Below are 22,770 nucleotides of genomic sequence, written 5' to 3' on the forward strand. Positions count from 1 at the left end.
GAACTAATCTCCAGGTTGCCTCACTGTCCCTTGTTTGACCTCTTGATTTTCCAATACCTATATAACTAGTTCCCCATACCTGGTATGGGTTATGCTTTCCTGAGTGGACCCTGACTGATACATGGAGGGTGTATCAGAAAATGGGGGTGGCATGAGGAAAGGGGGACATTTGAGAAATAGAACAGTTCTGCTTGACTTGGTAGACTACCTTGAAGTCCAGGCACATCGGGGACAGTAACAGAGATGGGAGGCAATGGCAGTGCAGGGTGTCAATGTGCCGCCATCACTCTAACAGCATTTTCCTTTGAAAACCATTGTCCTCCATCCCAGGGGGTGTGGAAAAGTTTTATGAATCGAGAAAAGGGCAGGTTACAGAGAGAAATCCAGCTCCCCACACAGGAGCCATTCTCTCTGGTTGTCGTAAGTCACAAATATGTCGGTGTGGTTGTGTGGTTGCCTGGGGTGGGGAGAAGAGAAGTTGTCCCACAACAAAGCCTCTTCGTCTGGGAACAGGTTGGGGACAACTTCTTTTGGCTGCATCCATAACCTGTCTGGGTTGGGGCAGCTGCTGAGTTGTCACAGTTGGTGGTTGGGGCCTGTTGCCTAATGTCAATGTTTTCACAGTCATCCCACACTGCTGAGTGACAGCTCACCCTGGCTTCTGTCCCTTGGCCCTGGGAGGACAGCAGTTCTCTCACACATAATGGGAGAAGATACAGGAGAGACTGTCTTTTTCTCTCAAAGACTACAAGTAGCAGGCCAGTGTTCTCTGAATAATGCGCTTTCAAATGAAGAAGGAACAGAATTCGAGAACCACACACTTCTGGCAGTTAGAGATGGCAGTTCACTGAGTATGACTTTTGCAAGATGATTCTGTCATGAAACCAAAGACTCAAAGTCTGGAGTAACCAAAATGTATTTATTCAGAGTATCGCATGGATGTTTGTAGTATATGTATGTTAGAATCCATCACCCCTTCAACTGTCTCATGATCAAGGCGGGAGATGAGAAATATACTATGCCTGGAAGCATAGGCTGGGAGCGTAGGGAGTACGTGTCAATGTCCTGTCACACATAAGGACGTCCATCAGCCAAGGTGTCTCTCTGGTTTCTCTGGAGGTTGAATCTGGAACTGCCAGTCCTGGATGTGCTTCTCAAGGAGCTGCTGAACTGGTGTGCAGGGAGTGGTCTGAAGTGAGAGCACTTTCTGGAAAGGAATGCCTCTCCACCTTTCACAAGCTAACCAAGGAGCTTAGCTTGGAGGTGTGGTGGGTGGAATTTTGGCTGAGACTGGAGGCCCCTAGGGTTTGCCTGGTGTGAGGAGAGGGTCTCTCAACACTCTCTTGGTTGCCCTGGGAACCATGGAGGGCAGCTGGTGGGTACTTACTCCTGGTAGAAGGTGGACACACATGCTTATTCTCTTCTGAGGGTCTAAAAGGTGCAGCCATGAGCATCCCAGACCCTCACGAATATGGAACACTTGTCTTTTTGGCTCTGGGTTGAAAACTCAAGCCTGATTTTTTAAATAATGCCCCATTGACTTTAATTTTCATTGTCTATTCCTATAGGAACCTAATGCCCAGAAACCTTTGTTCAGATAAAGATCCTTAGCTTATGTGTTGAAAACAAATTTCCATCGTTAGGAAAATATCAGTAAAAAGCTTTTATTTTTTAGCTCGAATTTTCTTAAGTTACAAGTGTGATCCTTTAAATAATTATTGACGACAGGAAATGACTTATTGTTTACAATTCTTTCCCTTCCTCCTACAAAGGCAGTGCCTAGTAACCAGAAGAGTTTTGGTTTACTGGGTGCAAAATCAACAGCTCCGTACAAATTGCCTGTCCTGCCCACGATCACAGAATTAAGAGATGGATGTGGAAATGCAAGATTGGAGAGGAGGGGCAGTGGAGGCTGTGTTGCAGGAAAGGAGAGACAGAGACGCCCCAGGCCCTGGACCCGGTGGAGGAGACTGAGCCTGGCAAGGCTGATGTCTGCATGGGGACAGTATGACAGTGACATGACCGAGAGGTCAGTGAGGAGGGAGCTTTGGAGGGAAAGGGTATGTTTAAGAAGATAATTTGGAGTCAAGTACTGTTCACTAGACAATGTAAGTCATGACCTTTGTTCCCCCTAAAAAATCTAGACTCTAGAAATTCTAGACTGTGGAGTATAATATCCATGTTTCGCTATTGCATAGGGGAGTCTGTTTTCCTTCAGAGTCAGTTAGGGAAGTATCCTGTTCCAAGATGGAGGCAGGAAGGGGCAAAGCCTTCCTCTGAGGCTCAGCCACATCTTGGTTTGATAAGTGTGTTACATACACATTTTAAAACATACAGAAACATACAAAGTGAAGAGTGAAATTTGCACTCCCCGTTTTGATTAATCATGCTGTTTAGGGGCAGTTAATCCACAACTAATAGTTTGGTGTGTCTCTTTCAATATTTTCCTAAGCATTTACAGACACATGTAAGATTGATTATTTGGCTCAAAAAGAATTCAAGGAGAAAAACAATTTTCCTTAAACATTTTGAAGGTAATGCTCCATTGCCTACTTCTTTAACACGTTAAAAAATTTTGAATAGTCAATACGTGCTTGGGGTATGAATTTATTGGGGCCTAAGATACCCGACCCCAAGATATCCCCAGTGGCCTATTGATTACTTTGAATTAAAGTTAAACTTGACAAGCAGCCAGTGCTAGAGGGCTTCTTGACACTCCTTTGTTTCCTTGAATGCAGGAAATAAATCTCCCATGACAGGTGTCCTTCCTGAACCTGGACAATGTACACCTTATCACTGGAGTTAAACAACTTACAGCTGAACAGTCTGTAGAAACAACCTTTTCTAATTTACTACTTTGTTTAAATTCCTCATTAATGAACATCCAAACCTTGCTTACATTCCTTTTTAACGAGTACAAACTTTTTTATCCCCTTTGTCCTGAAAATTCTTCACAAATTTGTTTTGTCTTAAAAGTGTAAAAAGATGCCCAGTTCAATAATTTCTTTGAGCCTCATTTTACAATGAGAGTATCATGTTGTGATTCTCCCATGCACATGTATTAAATTGTTTTTTTTCTCCTATTAGCTAGTCTCGTGTCAATTTTGTTATTTTATTATTAGTCCAGTTAGAAGAATGAAACACGGTGGAGAGGGGGGAATTCTCCTCCTCCCTGACAAATTCAAAAGATGAAAAAAACGTATAAAAGTAAATCTCCCCCTACTGACACTTCCGGCTGCCTAGTTTCCCTCACTGGTAGCAACCGTTGTCACTGGTTTCTTATGTGTCTTTCCAGACATATTCTGGAATATTTGCATGTTTACAAATATACATACATACATATGTTAAATCATATGAAAGTCCCATTTTTGAAATTAAAAAATCAGTATTATCATGAGATTCAACCTAACATATATGTATATATGAATATATTTTTTAATCACCCTAAGGGTAGCATGTTATATACACTGTAGTGCACTTTGATTTCTCACTTAACAAAAAATCTTGAGATCTTCCCATATCCTTATGCCTAGAGCTGCCTCCTTCTTTTTTCTATTTTGTACCTATTTGTTTTTATGGCAAACTATAATTTTAAAGTATACATATAGTAAAATTGAATTTTACTTCCGATGTAGAGTTCTGTGAGTTTTAACACATGTGTAGATCTGTGTTCCCACCACCACAGTTAGGAGACAGATATATTTCCAAACATATCTTTGCAATCACCACCAATGACAAAGACAGAATACTACCTACAGGTACCCCAGATCTCCCTTTGAACCCCGCTCCCCATTGCTATGCCTTTCCCACACCCCAAGACAATATTTTTCCTTGACTTCTAATTGTAGATTAGTTTTGCCTACATGAAATCATGTAGTATATATACAGTCTTTAGTTTGCCTTCTTTTGCTCAACATTATATAAGATTCACTCGTCATTCCTACAGAGCAATGGATTGCACAATATTTCATTATATTATAGCATATTTTGACATGCAGAATTAAAAAAAGACATACAGGTTCATAAATTCAACTATGTTTTTTTGGAATGGTTTCTGGGTTTTGTGTTGTACTTAGAAAGGCTTTTAGCACTCTTAAGATTATAAAGTAAATCCTCTTATTTTTTTCCTAGTACTTTAATAATTTTATTTTGAGGCATGAGGGATGAATCCATTTTTTTTTATTACGCCAACTTATTATCCAAATACTCAGTTAATCCTCATAGGAAATTTATGATTGATATAATTATATGTCTTCATTTTTCAGATGAAGAAACTAGAACATACAGAAGTAATTTTCCCCCATCACAGAATTAATAAATGGCAAAGCTGGAATTTGAACCCAGCCAGTTGAGCTTAATGTCTGTGTGCTTATTCATTATGATACCTAGTCTTTCCACACCACCCACACATCGGCAATATGAAGCAAGTGTCTTTTTTTTTTTTTTAACCACAACACAAACAGTATCCAAATGTTTGCAAGAGTGAATTTGTTGATTTAGGAGTCTGATCATCAAGTAGTTACTTAGTAAGGAGGAAGGAATTTGACACCTCACCTCCATTTCATCAAACCTTCTCTTTGTTACCAAGAAGCCTCATTCTTGAAAGAATTTTTTTTTTTCTCAGCCCAGTATTAAGTTTTTCCTTCAAATGATTCTTCTCATTAAATTGTTGAGTCATCAGCTGTGTAAACATCCCTAGGACATGTCATGTAAACAATTATAAAACTGTTCAAAATTAAATTGAACTGTTTTTAAAAAAATTGAGCAGGGTGTGTCTCAGAGGAGAGCCGGAACTGTTGAACATATTACAGTTGGAGATCAGGATAAAGGGCAAGAAGGCCTGAGGTCAGTTTCCAATTCTGTAACTGAGATCATATGACTCTGGGACAGTCATTTTTTTGCTCTTCTTTGTGCCTATTTATCAAACATGCAAAAGCAATAATAATGAAACCTCTTACTTTTCCACAGTTTACTTACTTTCTGCCTACAATTGGAATTAAATTAAAAACAAAGATACAAAAAACAAAAAAATTCCTTAAAGCAAAGACTCCAGGATGAAAAAGTAGGCTAAATTCTTGGGGGAGTCATAGTCTAAGTTTAGACATTGTGTAGACCTTTCTTTCACGAGAGGTTTTTCCAACTGTTTTCCAACTTTACATAGCCATACTGTATTTTTTTTTTGCAAAAGTGATGGGTTTAGCAGTGGATGATTTCAGTTTTGGACATGTATTTGAAGTGCCTCTGGGTCATTAAGTTGTCTAGTAGGCACTTGGATGTATTAAGACTAAGTAATTCTGTAGAAATTTAGTGTCAGGCTCTGTACTGGGCACTGACTAAATTGCATGACAGATATGGTTCTCGTCCTCCCAAATGTGAGAGCCTAATGGAGATGCTATAATCTGGAGCTCAGGGGAGAGGTCTAGGCTGGAGCTGTCACCATATAGAGGGAAAGTGTTACAAGTAAGAAGAGAAGGAAACTCTGATAATTTATAAGTATCATTTATGAGCTATACTCTATGCATATCATCTCATTTCAGCTTCACAACATTCCTATGAATATTATTCAAATGTTGCAGATGAGAAAAATGAAGCACAGAGTTGAGACTCAGTGTTCACAATCTGGCTTTTGGGACAAATTTTAAGTACTGTTTTGCTTCAATGACTTAAAAATGCCTGGAGATGTGTTTGTACTATCTAGTTTATTAGTGTCCCTCTCCCTCCACTGTCTTATACCATATGTGCTAACTCATAACCTTTCTGCTTCCTTCAGATATTTGACTTTGTACTATGTGGTTTATCTAAGTACCAAAGATGACAGGGCTAGAAAATATCTGACTTGTATTTGACCCCTAATCTGGGTGACATCAAAGTCCGTGCTCTCTACTGCTGTGCCATACTTCTGTGGATGGCAGGGATCGGGATTCCTGATGAGGGCAAAGAAAGTGTGTTGTATGGTGATGCAAAAGGGCTGATAATCAGAAAAGTAGGAAATCAGCGTTCAAGATTTCAGCTGCAATTGGTTCTTTGGCTAGAAGCCTTTTCTGACATAGTATTTTCTTATCTTAGGCTTGGAAAGGAACATCATACTACTATGTAACACTGTTTTCTGAGGCATAGTCCCTAGTGATCACGTTATTCTGAACATTTTCTGAAATATAGACGTAGGATGGCATCTGCCATTGTAAGGGGTGAAAGAATGATAATCAGCTTTGGTCTATAATTATGAATATTGCTTCTTTGTGTTTAATAGGAACACACTAGTTCCTCTGGGAAACTAAATTCATGAGGCCTCTGGTCATGAGGATTGGGTGAAAGCCCATTTCAAAAGTCCTTCCATTCTGCGGTGAGGTGTGCCAGTCTGTGAGCAGCTGGTAGGAGATGAGTTCAAAATAGTAACATGGAATATTGGGGCAAGCAGAGTGCTCTGGCTGGGTTGATGCAGGACTCTGATAAGTGCGCCAAGGCAAGAGCCTGTAGCAGGTGGTGATTTGTATCCAGGAGTGGCTGAAGAATTAGAGTAAGGACAGGTTTAATTAAGAACAGACAATGAATGTTAATTTGCAGAGGCCTGAAGCTGAATGAAGGTAACTGTGAGGCTAGCTGTGTCAACAAAACTGTGGTTAAATGTGATGGTTTCAACCCTGTCCCCCTGTCCTCTCTTTTTTGTGTCCTAGCAAGGCTTTTTTTCACATAATTAGTCCTTTCTGGCCTTTTTCTTTCTCTAAGTGATGTCTCAAATTTCTTCTTATTTATTTGTTTGTTTTTTATTATGGACTGCTTTGATAGGGCCCACATGTATGTATACATATACACACGAATACATACATACATACATACATACATACATACATACGCAAGTCTGACACTTAAGTTCACGGACTTGTTTCGACAATGTTGCTAATCTTTTTTGATATCAGAGGGATTATTCATTATGAATTTGTGCCATCTGGACAAACAGTTAACCAAATTTACTATTTGGAAGTGCTGAAAAGGCTGCGTGAAAAAGTTAGACAAAAATTACCTGAACTTTTCTCCAACAATTCATGGCTCTTGCATCACGACAATGCACCAGCTCACATGGCACTGTCTGTGAGGGAGTTTTTAGCCAGGAAACAAACTACAGAAAACCCTCCCTACTCACCTGATCTGGCCCCCAATGACTTCTCTCTTTACCAGAAGATGAAATATGGAAAGGAAGACATTTTGATGACATTCAGGACATCAAGGGTAATACGACAACAGCTCTGATGGCTATTCCAGAAAAAGAGTTCCCAAATTGCTTTGAATGGTGGGCTAGGTGCTGGCATTGGTGCATAGCTTCCCAAGGGGAGTACTTGGAAGGTGACCGTAGTGATATTCAGCAATGAGATATATAGCACTTTTTCTAGGATGAGTTTGCAAACTTAATTGTCCGATCTTGTAAGCATAAATATAATATTGGCAACCTTTGATTTGTATCGTGAATGTTGGGGTGACGATGCATGTCAGGCATCTGGAGTCTGGGAGCAGCTGAAAGCTTATTGACGTTTATAGTCTTGAGAGAGACAGACTCCTAAGGAGAGACAGAGAGAGAGAGAGACAGGGAGGGAGGGAGGAAAGAGAGAGAGAGAGAGGGGAAGGAAGGAAGGAAGGAAGGAAGGAAGGAAGGAAGGAAGGAAGGAAGGAAGGAAGGAAGGAAGGAAGGAAGGAAGGAAGGAAGGAAGGAAGGAAGGAAGGAAGGAAGGAAGGAAGGAAGGAAGGAAGGAAGGAAGGAAGGAAGGAAGGAAAACTCTAGGTGTTCACTATGAGGTAAGAGGACTCATCCCAGTTGTCAATTCCGGGTTCAGACCAGGCCCTGCTCAGGCTCTAATACATTTAGGGATCAGGCTATGGAATCTTAGAGAGCAACTTGCTCCTATAATTGCTAGTAAATGCGATTTGTTAAAATGTGAGGATGATGCCCGAGACAATGTGAAGCCATTTGGTGTAACGTAGGTTGATGAGATAGATTTGGGGGTTCACAGATGACCAAAGTGCAGGCTGTTGAATGGATTAGGCACATAAACGTTAAACTCTCTTAGGATGATTGCAGGTACTGGGGACAAATGTGGACTCTAGGAATCTGTGTCTCCCCGCGCCCCCCCCCCTCGCTGGCCGTGAAGTCTTTTAACATCACCCAGGAACTGGACTTAGCGTGATAAAGATTTTTGAATGAATAAAGTATGTGATAATATATGATTTCAACGAAATTAAAAAACAAAGGCAGATGTCCAAATAACTGAGGTCTTTACAATACGGGCCTGAAACACCGGACCCGGGAGCGTCCTGTCAAGGAAGCGGAGAGGGTCTCCCTGGGGAGCAGCAGGAGTACTACGTCGGCACTGCAGATACAAACTCCTCACCACGGACACCGAATAAAAAGTACGCTGTCCTTTAGAGCCCATGGCAGGTTCCCTGACGGCTCCTTCTTCCGTGCCCGACGCTCCCACTTCGCGGTGGGCCCGCCAGCCGAGCCGCAGAAGAGCACCCTCCCCGTCTGACTTCGCAGAGCGGAAGCCCAGGTGTGCGTCCGCGTCGCGCTCGCAGCAGCCGGGACGCCCGGCTCGGAGCCCAGCGCTGCGCGCGATGGGTTTGGGCCACACGGATCCGCACGCGGCGCTTCGCGCTCCAGCGTTGGGGCGCGACGTCCCGAGCGCGCATGCGCCGCCGGGCCTGGCGCGTGTCCCCTCCCGCGCCCCGTAGCGCTCCCTCGGCTCCACGTAGGCCGCGCAGGCGCCCTGGGCACACGGTTCACCTGCTGCCGTTGTCGCCGCCGCCGCCGCCGCCGCTGCTGCCGGGGCTGGATGGGGGGCCGCCACCCAGTGCCACCCAGAAGGAAGAGACGCGGCGGCGGCGACGCCGACACCTGCCAGACGAGAGTCCCGATCTGCCCGCGAGCCCCGGGAGCAGGCGGCGAGGCCCGGCGCCCGCGGTCCCTGCTGTAGAGAAGCTGCGGTCGCGGCCGCGGCCGGGTCTGCCTGGGCACTCCCCCCTCAGGTCTCACTCACACTCAGGACCCCGCGCCGCGCCATGTTCAAGAAACTGAAGCAAAAGATCAGCGAGGAGCAGCAGCAGCTCCAGCAGGCGCTGGCCTCTCCTCAGGTACTATGGCTGCCTCTTCCCTCGTTCCCCACAGCCCTGGACGCTGGCTCCGGGGCGCGCAGGAGGGGGGTTCTGCGTGGTCCTGGGCCTCGACCCTGAGGGTTCCCGCGTGCCCCGCGCTGGGCACGACCTCAGCGGGGCTCCGACCCGGGTCCCCATCCCACCACTCGGTCCGGCGCACGGCGGGGGCCGGCGGGCTCCTTGGGGACGGCTGACCTCTGCGGCGGCGTTCCCCTCGGCCGCCTGACCCCGGCCTGGGAACCAGTGGGCGGGGCTCCGACGCGGCGTGACCTTTGACCCACACCGGAGGTTTCCCCGCCCAGCCGAGACCCCAGCCCGGGAGTGAGGGCAGGGTGGGAAACGGGGGTCCCTCGTGGTGTCCGACCCCTCGGCTCAAGCGCCGTCTCCCGCCCCGGACCCGACACCGAGTACCGAGGGGTCGGTCAGCATCCCGCAGGACCCCCCACGCGCGACGGAAGTCTGATTGCGAACCCTGGTCCGGGGGTCAGGGCCGTGGGTCGAGCCGTTTGAGGCGAGGCTGCTGGCAGGAGCGTCGGGAGCCGAAGGCGGTGGCGGCGTGGCCGGCGTCCAGCCCGGAGGCCGTCACGAGTTGGGCGCTCAGCAGGACGTGTGATCCCGGGCTGGCGCCGGGGCTGGCGCCGTGCGTGTCCCCGACCCGCGCGTGCTTCTTCGGGACTCTGGCTACGCGGTTCTTCGCTGATCGCTGCTGGTGCTTCGGGAAATGACCGTTCCCAGGAGAAAGGGGGCGTGTCAGTGTTAATGCAAAGAAACCCGGAGCAAAGAAACGCGGGTGCGCGCGTGTGGTGGTGCTGGCGGCACGTGGTGTCTCCAGGGAAGACGGGGGCTTCTGCTGAATTTCCTCCCGAGCTTTCTGAATCTCAACAGATTGAGCACCTCCCTCTCTCAATTTTAGTTTCCACGAGGAAGTCTGAATTTTGACTAAGTTGGAGGCATCTCTAATACATTTTTTTTTAACATAACATCTCATATAACTTTTATTTAAACAACAGTGACACGTCGAACGAACAACTGTTCAACAGCTATTGCACTGAGTTTGTTCTGAACTATAAATTGAAGTTATTCTCTTAAAACTTAAAGCTCGAGTAGAGTAAAACAGTGCTTGAAATACATTGGAACGTGACAGTGAAGGCTTGTGTATTCTCCCAAGTGCAATGTACATAGTGGCTAAAATTTAAATAGTAAATGTTTTACTCTTTGTACCATTTACCGCAGGCTTTCCTGACTTTACAAAACACAGTTATTTAAGAAACAAAAAACTGAAAAGCGAGGTAGAGATGAGGAATGTGGGGAACCGGGCATGTTAGTGAATGTGCGGCACTTACATTTGGAAACGTATAAAACATCATTGATCCAGTCTTCTACCTCTAGAAATTTATTCTAAGAACATTTAGGATGTATTCAAAGATTTAGCCACATGGATTTTCATTTCATGTTGTTTTAATAGGTAAAAGCAGGCTAAAAATGTTTAACGATATCAATAGAAAGCTGTATCCGGTAGTCAAAATGCCAACATTTATTGGGTTCTACCATGTGCCAGGCATTTTGCATAGTATTTTTACATGGATTATTTTATTTAATTGTCACATAAACCTACAAGGTAGATAATGTTTTATAGATGAAGGAGTGTGAGGTTCAAAGAAGCTAAGTTGCCGAATATCACACTGCTAGTGTTAGAGCCTACAGGAAAGTATTATTAATATGCTAAGATATTAATGTTAAGAAACATTAAAAAGCATGTAATCTCAGTTTTGTGGAAACAATATGTATATAAATACTTATATACAGACATAGTGAAAGTATTTTAAGAAGATTATGCTTGAAGGTGCTGGTGAGATATTATGAGTATTCTTTTTATTTGTAATGTTTAGTTTTTCTTCATGAAAATTAATTGCTTTTACATACATTAACAAAAAGACCGTTTTTAGAACAATGATAAAAAAGCTAGTTACAAACTAACACATTAGAGCTCCCAGTTTTGATATGTTGATGCCTCTGGTGAGACTACTCTAGATGGAATAAAATCACTTTGTGTACAAAAGAATTAAAACATTTCTCTTTGATACTATGTTATACTTGTATTTATCCAGAAGGCAAAAGGAAATTGTTAGTGATCGACTACTGATAGAAACTCCATTCTCTTCTGATCTCAGACTCTCAGCTATTCCGAACACTGAACATTGCAGATGAGTAGTTCTGGATCATTGTTTTCAGTTAAGGATTTCTTTCACACTTGAATTAGAAAAAACAACAACAAAAAAACCTTTTTTGATGATAATCCTTTTTGCAACAGATTACACAAATGCTTGTTTTTTAAAGCAAAGGATTTTGAGTTTGTATATTATCATTTCTTCACTTTGAGTATAAATTGTTTTGTGTTGAAGGTACCATGCTCTCAAGAATTTAATGGGGTGTGAAAGGCAGTTTCCTTTTACCCACTCAAGAGGATTTATTTGTTTGTTCTTGGTCTAGGTTGGAAATTTCCCTTCAGACCTTTGAATGTATTTCTTCCCCATCTCTGTGGCAGATGAGAAGTCTAATTCCAAACCTTTTCTTTCTTCATTGGTAGTTTTTGAATCATCTCTTTGAATCATCTTTGAATCATCTCTATTTCTCTGCCTTGATATTAGAAAATTTCTAGTCCCCCCCCCCCTTTTTTAGCCTTAAAAAATCTTATTAAAGTTTCTAGATAGATCTTTTGTATATTCTAACTTTCTTTTTTTATGCTTAAAGCAGTTCAAATGGGTTGAGATCAGCTTTTTTTTTTTAAATGGAGGAATAAAATAAGCCAGATAATACGGTATTTTATGTCATAAAGGTGAAGGTTCTATAAAACTTTTGTTTTAGAAGTGTCTGTATGAAACGTTTTTTGTTTTTTGTGTGTTTTTTTTTTAATTTTTTTAAGTCTAGGTTCCAGTGGAAAACAAATTGAGAAACAGTGGTCTAAATAATACTGGGGAAATGGATGAGGGAATCAGAAGACGTGTGCGCTAACCCAGATCTTGCAGTTTGCAACCTGGGCAAGCCACATTAGCATTCTGAGCTTCTTATTTTCTCATCAGGAAATTAGGGATGATGCTATCTGTCCTGCTTACCTTTCAGGTTGGTTGTGAAGAGCAGCAGAGGTAAAGTTTTGAAAGCATTTGTAATTACAGAACACTTATTTATTTAACAGAGCCTGTGAAGGTGCTAAGTAGGGTGTTGCATTTGCCTTGAAAGGTAGGTGTCCGAGTAGTCTCTGCAGCAGAGGTTGAGAGACAAGGATGCCTAGAAAGATGGTAGTGGGCACGGGTTATGGAGGCTGCACACAGGAAGGCATTTCTGGAGAGGGTCAGGGTGAGTCTTGATGGACAATGAAAAGTCCTGATATGTAGAGATAAGGCATTCAAGGCTTGTTATTCCTAAAAGTGACTATTAGTTTTCCAATGTTGCATAACAAATAGGCACAACCTTAGTGCCTAATAACCCGTTATTATTTCACCGTCTGTATGTCAGAAGTCTGCTAATAACCTAATAACCTTATAACCTAATAACCAGTTATTATTTCACAGTCTGTATGTCAGAAGTCTGCTTTCTACAGGATAGCGGGAGGGCATCTCTCTGCTTTGTGCCTCTGCACTCTTACTCTTATTTGAAGGGCTGTGTGATCAGGATGGACCCATCCAGATAATCTCCTTTTGATTAATTCAAAGTCAACTCATTGTAACCTTAATTACACCTGCAAAATCCCTTTTCTATGTAAGGTCAGATAATCAGGGGAGTGATATCATAGTAACAAGGCAAAGGTTATTCGGGGTCATCTTAGAGTTCTGCATACGGTAGTGACTAAAATGCTTGTTCTTACACTGAAGGGGAGGCCTGTAGTCTCATAATAATCAGTCAGTTGGCAATAAAAATATTAATTGTAAGCCTGGATATAACCATTAAGTTTCTTGACAAATAGCTTAGAAATATGTCTTCAGATTTCTCATGGCTATCAAAATTAATTAGACCAAGTTTGGTTTGAAGGAACCTTAAATCCTTTTATATTGTGCAGTGAGGATAGCCCATTAAAGATCCAGGACCTTGGGATAAATTCTCAAGTACAATTAGTTTTTTATGCATGTTTTATACTTTGCAGTCACATCCATTCCCTCATGTGATTTGTACTCTTGGAACTCCAGAGGAAGACCTGCAAGTCACCAGGCCAAGCCTTGCCATGTGGTACTACTTTTTTGGGGACAGTATGTTTTAGAACCTATTCTTCAAATTTGTAAACCCCTGGCTGGCCCGGTGGCTCAGGCGGTTAGAGCTCCATGCCCCTAACTCCTAAGGCTGCAGGTTCGATTCCCACATGGGCCAGTGGGCTCTCAGCCACAAGGTTGCTAGTTCAATTCCTCGAGTCCCACAAGGGATGGTGGGCAGCGCCCCCTGCAACTAAGATTGAACACGGCACCTTGAGCTGAGCTGAGCTGCCTCCCGGTTGGAGCGCGTCCTCTCACCCACAAGGTTGCCAGTTCGATTCCCTTAAGGGATGGTGGGCTGCGCCCCCTGCAACTAGCAACGGCAACTGGACCTGGAGCTGAGCTGCGCCTTCCACAACTAAGATGGAAAGGACAACAACTTGACTTGGAAAAATGTCCTGGAAGTACACTGTTCCCCCAGTTAAGTCCTGTTCCCCTTCCCCAATAAAAATCTTTAAAAAAAAAAATGTAAACCCCAACATTTGATTTTGCCAGTTTATCCAGAGCTGATGAGGCTCTCAATACTGATGAGGCCAAGGTAGAAAGACAGAGTGCCAATTTTTAAAATTCACAGTGAGGGTCTACTTTTCAAGTGATTGGAAGGTCACTGTCTAGAGAAATGTTTTCCTGGTGTCTGGGCATTTGGAAAGCAGAATTATTAACCCAAAGATTATTTGGCAATGATGGAATCACAGCAGAGAGGGTTGGTCAAGAGCTATTTCCTCTAGCCTAGTACTACTTTTCTAATTACTTTCCTAACTCTTTGCCCCCTCAGGAGACATTACTTGTAACCATTTAAAAGTACCATATTTTGCTGTGTATAATGTGCTCCTGTGTATAATGTGCACCTATGTTTTGGGCCTAAACTTTCAGGGAAAAAAATCTTTTGTTTTAATTTTTTAATTCAAATTTTAATTTGTTTACATTTGGGTACGTGTTTTTTGTATTATAAAGGAATTTTAGCATTTATTTTTTTAACATATTATGGTACAAGAAATTTTATATAACAAATAATTACAGAACACAAGAACAGATACAAGGTACAAGAAATTTTATGTACTGGTACCTAATTTACCATATTTACGCATCATAGAAGGCCAAGAACTCGTCATTGTTGCAAGTTAGTCATAAGTTCAACAAAACCGATTGTTGTATTCCAAGGTATTATTTTGCATACGGATATTGTTATTGATTTCTAGAGTTACGTTTTTAACTCATAAGCATAAATAAAAGAATTAAAAGCAGTTACGGAATTAATACTACCCATGTATAATGCGCATCCTTATTTTCCCCTCACAAATCTGGGCAAAAAAGTGTACATTATACATGGCAAAATTCGGTAGATAGAAATGGAGCTTCTCCCTCTGATAGTGGCAGCCTTCAGCCTTTGAAGCTGGCATGGTTTGAAATTTATGCCCCTGTGTATGGGAAGGGTTTATTGAATTTCTCTCAACTTCAGTAAAAACTATTTCTGAAGTGCTCTGAACATTTGCAATTTACTCTCAGTTCTGGATAGGCACTGTCCAGTGGCCGCTTTCCCATTTTCTAAGCGCAACATTTACGTCTAGCTATACATTTTCTAGACATTAAGACATTGGTAAGGCTTCAGCTTTATTTCATGTTTAACCATTTTCTTGTTCAAAATTTTAAGACCTTACTGTTCCTGTTTTTATCCTGGGAAAGGATATCTTATTCCTTAAACTAACTTCTGCATATAGCTCATTTCATCTATCACATCTTTTAGGAGATACGTGTGTGCTGAAATTGAAAGCAACAGAACTTAGTCTAGCCAGTTAAGCAGAAAAGGAATTTACTAAAGAGTATTTATTTGGGAGCTTACAGAACTTCTAGTGGGTCCAGAAAGTTTAGGCTGATTCTATGCTCAGCCACACTGGGGGAGGGGTGGGTGGGGGTGGAGGGGGGCGCTGCACTAATAAGAATATTGCAGCTGCCTCAGCTTGGCACCAACATTGCATCTTCCACTGCATAGAGCTTGTGCACGACTCCATAAAGCTCTGTCTCTATGATTGACACCTGATGAACTTTAATTTTGCATATTTATTTTCTCACGTCACTCATTTATGACTCAGAGTCTCACGTGGCTGTGTGTTCATTGGTGGAGCTCAGTTCAGCCGCCCTAGATGCAAAGAAGACTGGGTTAGTGAGTTTTCTGAGTTCTAACTTTGGATTTATAAGAGCTGTTTGGAAAAAAAATGGATATTAAACTTTTGTTATATTTTGTTGATGTTTTCCCCCTCCTTTCAATTAAACGGTTCCTTTTGATTGCTACTTTTGGCATGAAAATCTCTGTCCTACTCAGAGATTATGGAAATAGTCTCATATTTTCTTTTATATTTCAATTATTTTGTTTTATTTTTATTTTTAAATTTCTTTTATTTTTTAAAGTGTATTGGGGTGACAATTGTTAACAAACTTACATAGATTTAAAGTGTACAGTTCTGTAATACATCATCTATATGTCACAATTTGATCGTATATTTCTGTTTTTAAAGATCATTTAAATCTTTAATATAGCTTAAGTATGAAATGAGCATCTGATGGGTTTCTCTCCCCCATATGCATGGTCATTTGTCCCAACACTTTTATCGGACATGTGTCTTGATTAGAATGTTACGCCTGTTGGAACCTAAACCTGTATATGTGTGCATGTGTTTATGTGTTGTGTATAGCATGTTTGTATGTGTGTACACTATTCCTTATGACCTCTCTCTGTTCCAGCCTAGCCATAGCAGTATGGGCTGACTTGACAGATTAGGGTTCCATTTGTTCATTCATTCACTCATTTATTTAACAAATATTTATTAAATGTCTTCTATTTATGTAGAGCTCTGCAGACTACAAAAGGGTAAGGTATCAAGACTTTTTTTTTTTTTTTTTTTTTTAAAGATTTTATTGGGGAAAGGGAACAGGACTTTATTGGGGAACAGTGTGTACTTCCAGGACTATTTTTATTTTTCAAAGTCAAGTTGTTGTCCTTTCAATCTTAGTTGTGGATGGTGCCATTCAGCTTCAAGTTATTGTTCTCAGTCTTAGTTGTGGAGGGCGCAGCTCAGCTCCAGGTCCAGTTGCCATTGCTTGTTGCAGGGGGCACAGCCCACCATTGCGGGAATCGAACTGGCAACCTTGTGGTTGAGAGCCCACTGGCCCATGTGGGAATCGAACCGGCAACCTTCGGAGTTAGGAGCATGGAGCTCTAACCGCCTGAGCCACCAGGCCGGCCCAAGACTTATTTCTACGTGTAGATATGTTCAGACCTATTTTGTTATAGGTGAGGGAAGATCTTGAAGTTTTGGCTTTGTACTTTTAGGACTGTTTTTAGCTCACCTTAAGTAGACCTCAAATTCCTAGTTTAAACTTTGGGCCCTTTCTTCTGAGGGTTTTTGTACTGAGGATTTTAGGAGTCAGGCTGTCCTTTATAGAACTAAATGGACTGGCATCTTAGTATCTAGTTGTGACGTGTAAGTCAGGCTCAAAGCAAGGCCCTTTAGTAGAGAGATGTTTACTAGAAAGATGTGCATTTCATGGTATTTAGTATTAGAGCTGGCAGGTACTTTAAAGATTGAATTAACAACCTTATTTTTTTAAATGAACTTTCTATTTTGGAATACTTTGATTTACAGGAAAGTTACAAAGGTAGTACAGAGTTTTCAAATACTCCTTATTTAGTTTCAGTTTCTCCTATTATCCTATTTTATCATCACAATCTTATAGATGAGGACACAAAGCCCTCAAAAAGTTAATTTAATTAAGATCATAGTTTTAGATAGTGGCAGAGTCAGGCCAAGGACCCAGTAAGTAGCCTGGGTCTGCTAGTTGATTATGTTTTAATTATCCTTTTCTGTTTTTCATATGTTTGCTTTTTTCTTTTCTTTCCCTGGGTTCTTTGGTTCTGGGCTGACAGAGGGACTACCCAGCACATAGTGTACTAGTCAGTATAGACTTTCCAATTTGTTCAATAATTTTTTAATCTAGGCTTCCTCCAACTGTTCAACGCCGACAAGCGCCAGGAGCAGGACGTCTTCATTTACAGAGCAACTTGATGAAAGTACACCCAATAGAGAGGTAAGTTTGGAATTTCTACTTTAGTAAACCTCTCACAAGAAGCTTATTAATCTAAAATGTAACGCCACTGTTGATAACAAAATGGAAAATTATTTTGACAGGTCATATTTAATTCTCATATTATTTTATTAGTAACATAATTATTCTTTTTTGGCAAATAGTAGTTATGCTTTTGTAGAGTGTGTTTTCCTTGAGAATCTTAATTTGAGATGATAATATACTCCGCCTTTAATATTTGAATTTTTCAGAATAATTTGATAACAGTTTGTTCAATGTAGCATCATATGGGGAAAAGCATCACACAGATTCAAGCTAGGATTGGAAACACTGAAGTGACTTTACTGATTCCATGGGCCTTGCACCTGGCACCATAGCTCAGATTAGAATTTTTCTAACTTTTTTTTTTAATCTGTCTGTGAAGTTTGACACAGACACAGAAAAGAAGGTAAAACATAAATGCACAAATCTGTGAGTTATTACAAAGTGAATCCCCATGTAACCACTGTCCAGATTCAGAAAAGGACAGTGGTCAGTACTATAGAGCTGTCTCCCTCTGCCCCCCAAAAAGATTACCATCATCCTGACTTATTGGTGTTTGCCTCCTTCCTTTTGTTTATAGTAATAGTACGATTTATTTATGCTTTCTCTTGTAAATTGTACAGTTAAACCGGTTATCTCCAGTGTGGCCATTGTAAATTATGCTGCTGTTAACATTATTATACGTTTCTTTTGGGACACATGTACCTGCATTTCTTTTGCTATGTGCTTAAGAGTAGAATCACTGGATCAAAGGGTATACATAATTTTAATACTTTAGATGATAACGCTATTGTTTTTCCGAATAGTTATAAAACTTAATCTTCCCATCAGTTATCAGAGTTGCTGTTGTTCTACATCCTTGCTAGTCTTTTTAATTTCAGCCATTCTGGTGGGTATGTAGTGTTTTTTGTGTTGTTGTAGTTTTAATTTTCATTTCTCCGATGAGTAATAAGATGGAGCATTTGTCATCTGTGTATTGGCCATTTGATATCTTCTGTTGTGAAGTGCTTGTTTAAGTCTCTTGCTCACTTTTTTATTGGTTTGTCATTTATTGATTTGTGGGTGTCCTTTTTTATATAGTGTGGATAGGAGTTTTTATTGGATATATGCCCCTCAGGTATGTTCATCCATTCTGTGGCTTGTCTTTTACTCTCTTATTGGTGTCCTTTGATGAACAGAAGTTTTTAGTTTTCATGTACTCCAGCTTATTAATATTTTATTTTACGGCTAGCAGTTTTTGTTTCTTATTAAAGAATTTTTTGTTCTCATCCTGAGAGTATTTTCTTGTATTATCCTGTTTTGCTCCTCACATTTAGATCTATACTCCATTTGGAAATGATGTTTTTCAATGTGATGTAAGGTAGGGATCAAATTTCACCCCTCCCCCTATGGTTTTCCAGCTTTCCCATTCTTCTCGCTCTGCTTACTGTGCTACTATATTTCAGAAATTAAGTGTCTGTGTTTGAGTGGATTTGTTTCTGGGCTGTGTATTCTGTTCTTTTGTTTACTTTGTTTTTGATCTGATACCACACTGTCTTAATAACTATAGTTTAATATTACATTCTGCCCTTAGTAGAACAGGTCTTCCCTGTCTTAGTCAGCTTATGCTACTACGTATAACAAAATTCCATAGACTGAAACAACAAACGTTTTACTCTGGAGGCTGGGTCATCCAAGATCAAGGTGCCAGCATATCTGGTGTCTGTTGAGGGTCCTCTTCCTGGCTTGCAGAGAGCTGTCTTCTCATTATATCCTAGCATGGCCTTTCCTTAGTGCATACACACGTAGGAAAGAGGTGGAGGAGTGGGAGGAATTGGGTGGGGCAGCTCTCATGTGTCTTTTGTTTTTTTTTGTAAGGGGCACAAATTCCATCATAAGGACCCCATCCTCATGACCCCATCTGACTCTGCATCCCAAAAACTCTGCCTCTTTATACCATCACATTGAGGGTGAGGGCTTCAACATATCAATTTTGGGGGACACAAACTTTCAGGCCAAAAGCTACTACCTTTTTCCTCTTGAATGTCTTGGTTATTCTTACTCCTTTCCATAGCAATTCCATGTAAACTTTGGAATCAGATTTTTAAGTCTCACAATAAGAAACCTAAAACAAAACACAAATGATGACAAAACAAACTTATGGAGATTTTGATTGGGAGTACATTGACTCTATAGATTAGTTTGGAGAAAGTCTCAATGTTACACATTGTACACTAACATTTATAATGCTATTATTCTGCAGGATAGATTTCTAGGAATGGGATTGCTGGGTCATAGGGTATATGCAAATTTAAAAATTTGAAAGATATTTCCAAATTGTCTTGATGAAGATTACAACAAAAACATTTTAGAGCTTTATTTAATAGATGTTGATAGCAAAATAACCTTAAACACTTCATAGTATAGTTTTTGCACTCAAAATTAATGGCATATGTATATGCTGTGTCCTTGGTACATGTATTTAAATGATCTGACAGTTGTATGAAAGTATTCATTCTTTCTCTGACAGTTGCATTCTTTCTTTGAGATCTCATTTTTTTGTGCATTATTTGCAATATTGCACTTCTTTAACTTTATGATTTCAAGTTTAATGTTACTGAAATTAGTTTATATATGTAACCAATTTCAATGAAAGCTACAATACTGAGTAATACTGTTTTTGCAATCAGTGTTAATGGTGTCATTCCTATACTCAGTATATTGATTGATATTATAGTGGTATATTGGTTTACATACAATTGAAACCCTGAAAATAACTTAATTACTACTATTGCTTTTTAAAAAAGATTTATCTAGGATGCTTTAAAACATTTTTTTAAATTAAAGTTTATTGGGGTGACAATTGTTAGTAAAGTTACATAGATTTCAGGTGTACAATTCTGTAATACATCATCTATAAATCACATTGTGTGTTCACCACTCAGAGTCAGTTCTCCTTCCATCACCATATATTTGATCCCCTTTTTAAAAACATTTTAATTAAATATATCTTTATAAAATAATCCTTTCTGAAAGGGATGGTTTGAGCATTCTTTATAATAGGCTAACTAAGCTAAAGGTTATTTTTAAATTTCTTCCCAAATTTCCAAGTTTCAGTACTAAAGATTCTGTGCTTCTGAGTCTAGCTTAAGAAATGGTGTCTGAATGAAAGACAAAGTAGTATCATCACTATATCTTTTCGCTTTTTAAGCATTTTCTAACAACTCTAAAAGGTGTTTTTGACCACAAAGTGCAATGTAAACCTTAGTTCAGCTTATTTTGCAGTAAATAAAGGACTTTCTAATTTCATAATTAAGTGTTTGATTAAAGGGACATTACATAAGAATTATCTTTTTAGTCGTCCTCCCACTGCCTGAGTTTTTCGTTGTGTTAAACCTATTAGATGGGAGATAGTCTGTCAGGGATGAGATCCTGACTCTTTAAGTGTTATAATGTTTTTTAGCAAAATATGAAAGTTTAACTCAATATAAATATTTGTCCATCTCTCTCGTAGACACAGTAAAGTCTGTTATATAGAATATGTTTATTTTCTGGTGTTAGTCAATATTATATGTAAATCTAAATAAGTCTGTCTTGGTTGTGGTGCCTCGGACTTCCGGATAGGATATAAAAAGTCACCTGTGTGATTGTAGACATCGAAGGCGGAGGAGAGCAGACTGAATTGGCGCTGACCCTCAGGTCTACAGATCTCTGGCACTCGGGCACTCTCTCATCCCACAAAAGGCAGATCTGTCCAGTTGACCACAGTACTCTTTCCTGGTGACCCTAGCGTAACCTCAGTTGATCATTAAAGATCAACGTGCCACTCCAATTCTGAGACTGCTCAGCACACTCAACAAAAGACGTAAAACCAAAAATTGGTTTCTCAAAAAGATTGACAAACCTTTAGCTTGACTGACAGAGAAAAAGTTAAAAGAGAGGAGACTCTGTTACTAGTATCAGAAATGAAAGAGAAATTACTATTATATTTACAGAAATAAAAAAATGGAAAGGCCATACTATGAACAAATATATACCAACAAATTGTATAACTTGAATGACATAGAAAAACTCCTAGAAGAAACAAAACTAAATTTCTAACATGTGCTTAAGAATTATCAAAAGTGTCAAGGATCCCGGTAGGAGGTAATCTCATGGAACAGTGCAACTGACTTGGAAATACAAAGACAACCACCAAGATAAGAGACAGCATTTTGTTTCTGGAAGGTATCGCAGATCAAGAATAATAAAAAAGAAAAAGTGACATCTTTCTTGAAGTTTAAGAAAGCATTCCAGGGGCTGGCCTGGTGGCTCCGGTGGTTGGAACTCCGTGCTCCTAACTCCGAAGGCTGCCGGTTCGATTCCCACATAGGCCAGTGGGCTCTCAACCACAAGGTTGCCAGTTCAATTCCTCGAGTCCCGCAAGGGATGGTGGGCTCCGCCCCTGCAACTAAGATTGAACGTGGCACCTTGAGCTGAGCTTCCGCTGAGCTCCTGGATGGCTCAGTTTGTGGGAGCACAGCCTCTCAACCACAAGGTTGCCGGTTCAAGTCCCACAAGGGATGGTGGGCTGCGCCCCCTGCAACTAGAAAAAGGCTACTGGACTTGGAGCTGAGCTGCGCCCTCCACAACTAAGACTGAAAGGACAAAAATTTGACTTGGAAAAAAGTCCTTGATGTACACATTGTTCCCCAATAAAGTCCTGTTTCCCTTCCCCAATAAAATCTTAAAAAAAAGAAAGAAAGCATTCCAGTCTAAAGCAATTGATGCTTCATTCTTTCTTTCCCTGTAATGTTACTCTTAATACAGAATTTAGTGTCCATGTTCTTCAAGACCTGATCTTTTGTATGTGATTCACAAATTACGAACATTTTCATACTTTTGAATTCACTTGCTCCTCCCAAGAACACTGTGAAAGTGAGTGTTCATTTCACTAGTTTTAAAGATGAGAAATCTCTGAGAAGTTATTAAAGGAAGCTGTTCATGGTGTATATTCTTATACCATGTTTCCCCGAAAAATAAGACCTAGCCGGACCATCAGATCTAATGCGTCTTTTGGAGCAAAAATTAATATAAGACGCAGTAAGATCATGTATAATATAATGTAATATAATATATATAATATAATATCCGCTCTTATTTTAATGTAACATAAGTCTGGGTCTTATATAATATAATAGACCCATTGGAGCTGATGGTCTGGCTAGGTCTTATTTTCAGGGAAACACGGCATTACTGGACTTTTTTTTTTTTTTTGAGGATTGGTGTTAGTGTTTTTTGTGTCTGT

General features: G+C 40.6%; 1 protein-coding gene across 11 annotated transcripts in view; it reads left to right on the top strand.

The window, feature by feature from the left end:
* The window catches only part of GOLGA4 (golgin A4), a 140,777-nt gene that overhangs the window by 33,011 nt on the left and 84,996 nt on the right, over window positions 1-22,770 (top strand). For 6 of the 11 annotated variants that reach the window (XR_013994903.1, XR_013994904.1, XM_081072998.1 and 3 more), the window contains exons 1-2: window positions 8,734-9,120; window positions 17,376-17,465. Coding sequence is in view for 6 of the 11 variants with exons in the window: in XM_081072998.1 (XP_080929124.1) it covers window positions 9,049-9,120; window positions 17,376-17,465 (162 nt within the window). In the remaining 5 variants the exon portion in view is untranslated. Of the gene's footprint in view, window positions 1-8,720; window positions 9,121-17,375; window positions 17,466-22,770 lie in introns of those variants that run through there. The other 5 variants (XM_081073002.1, XM_081072996.1, XM_081072997.1 and 2 more) reach the window with 2 other exon arrangements.

The sequence above is a fragment of the Rhinolophus hipposideros genome, assembly GCF_964194185.1.
Source record: "Rhinolophus hipposideros genome assembly, chromosome: 14".
NCBI classification, from domain to species: domain Eukaryota; kingdom Metazoa; phylum Chordata; class Mammalia; order Chiroptera; family Rhinolophidae; genus Rhinolophus; species Rhinolophus hipposideros.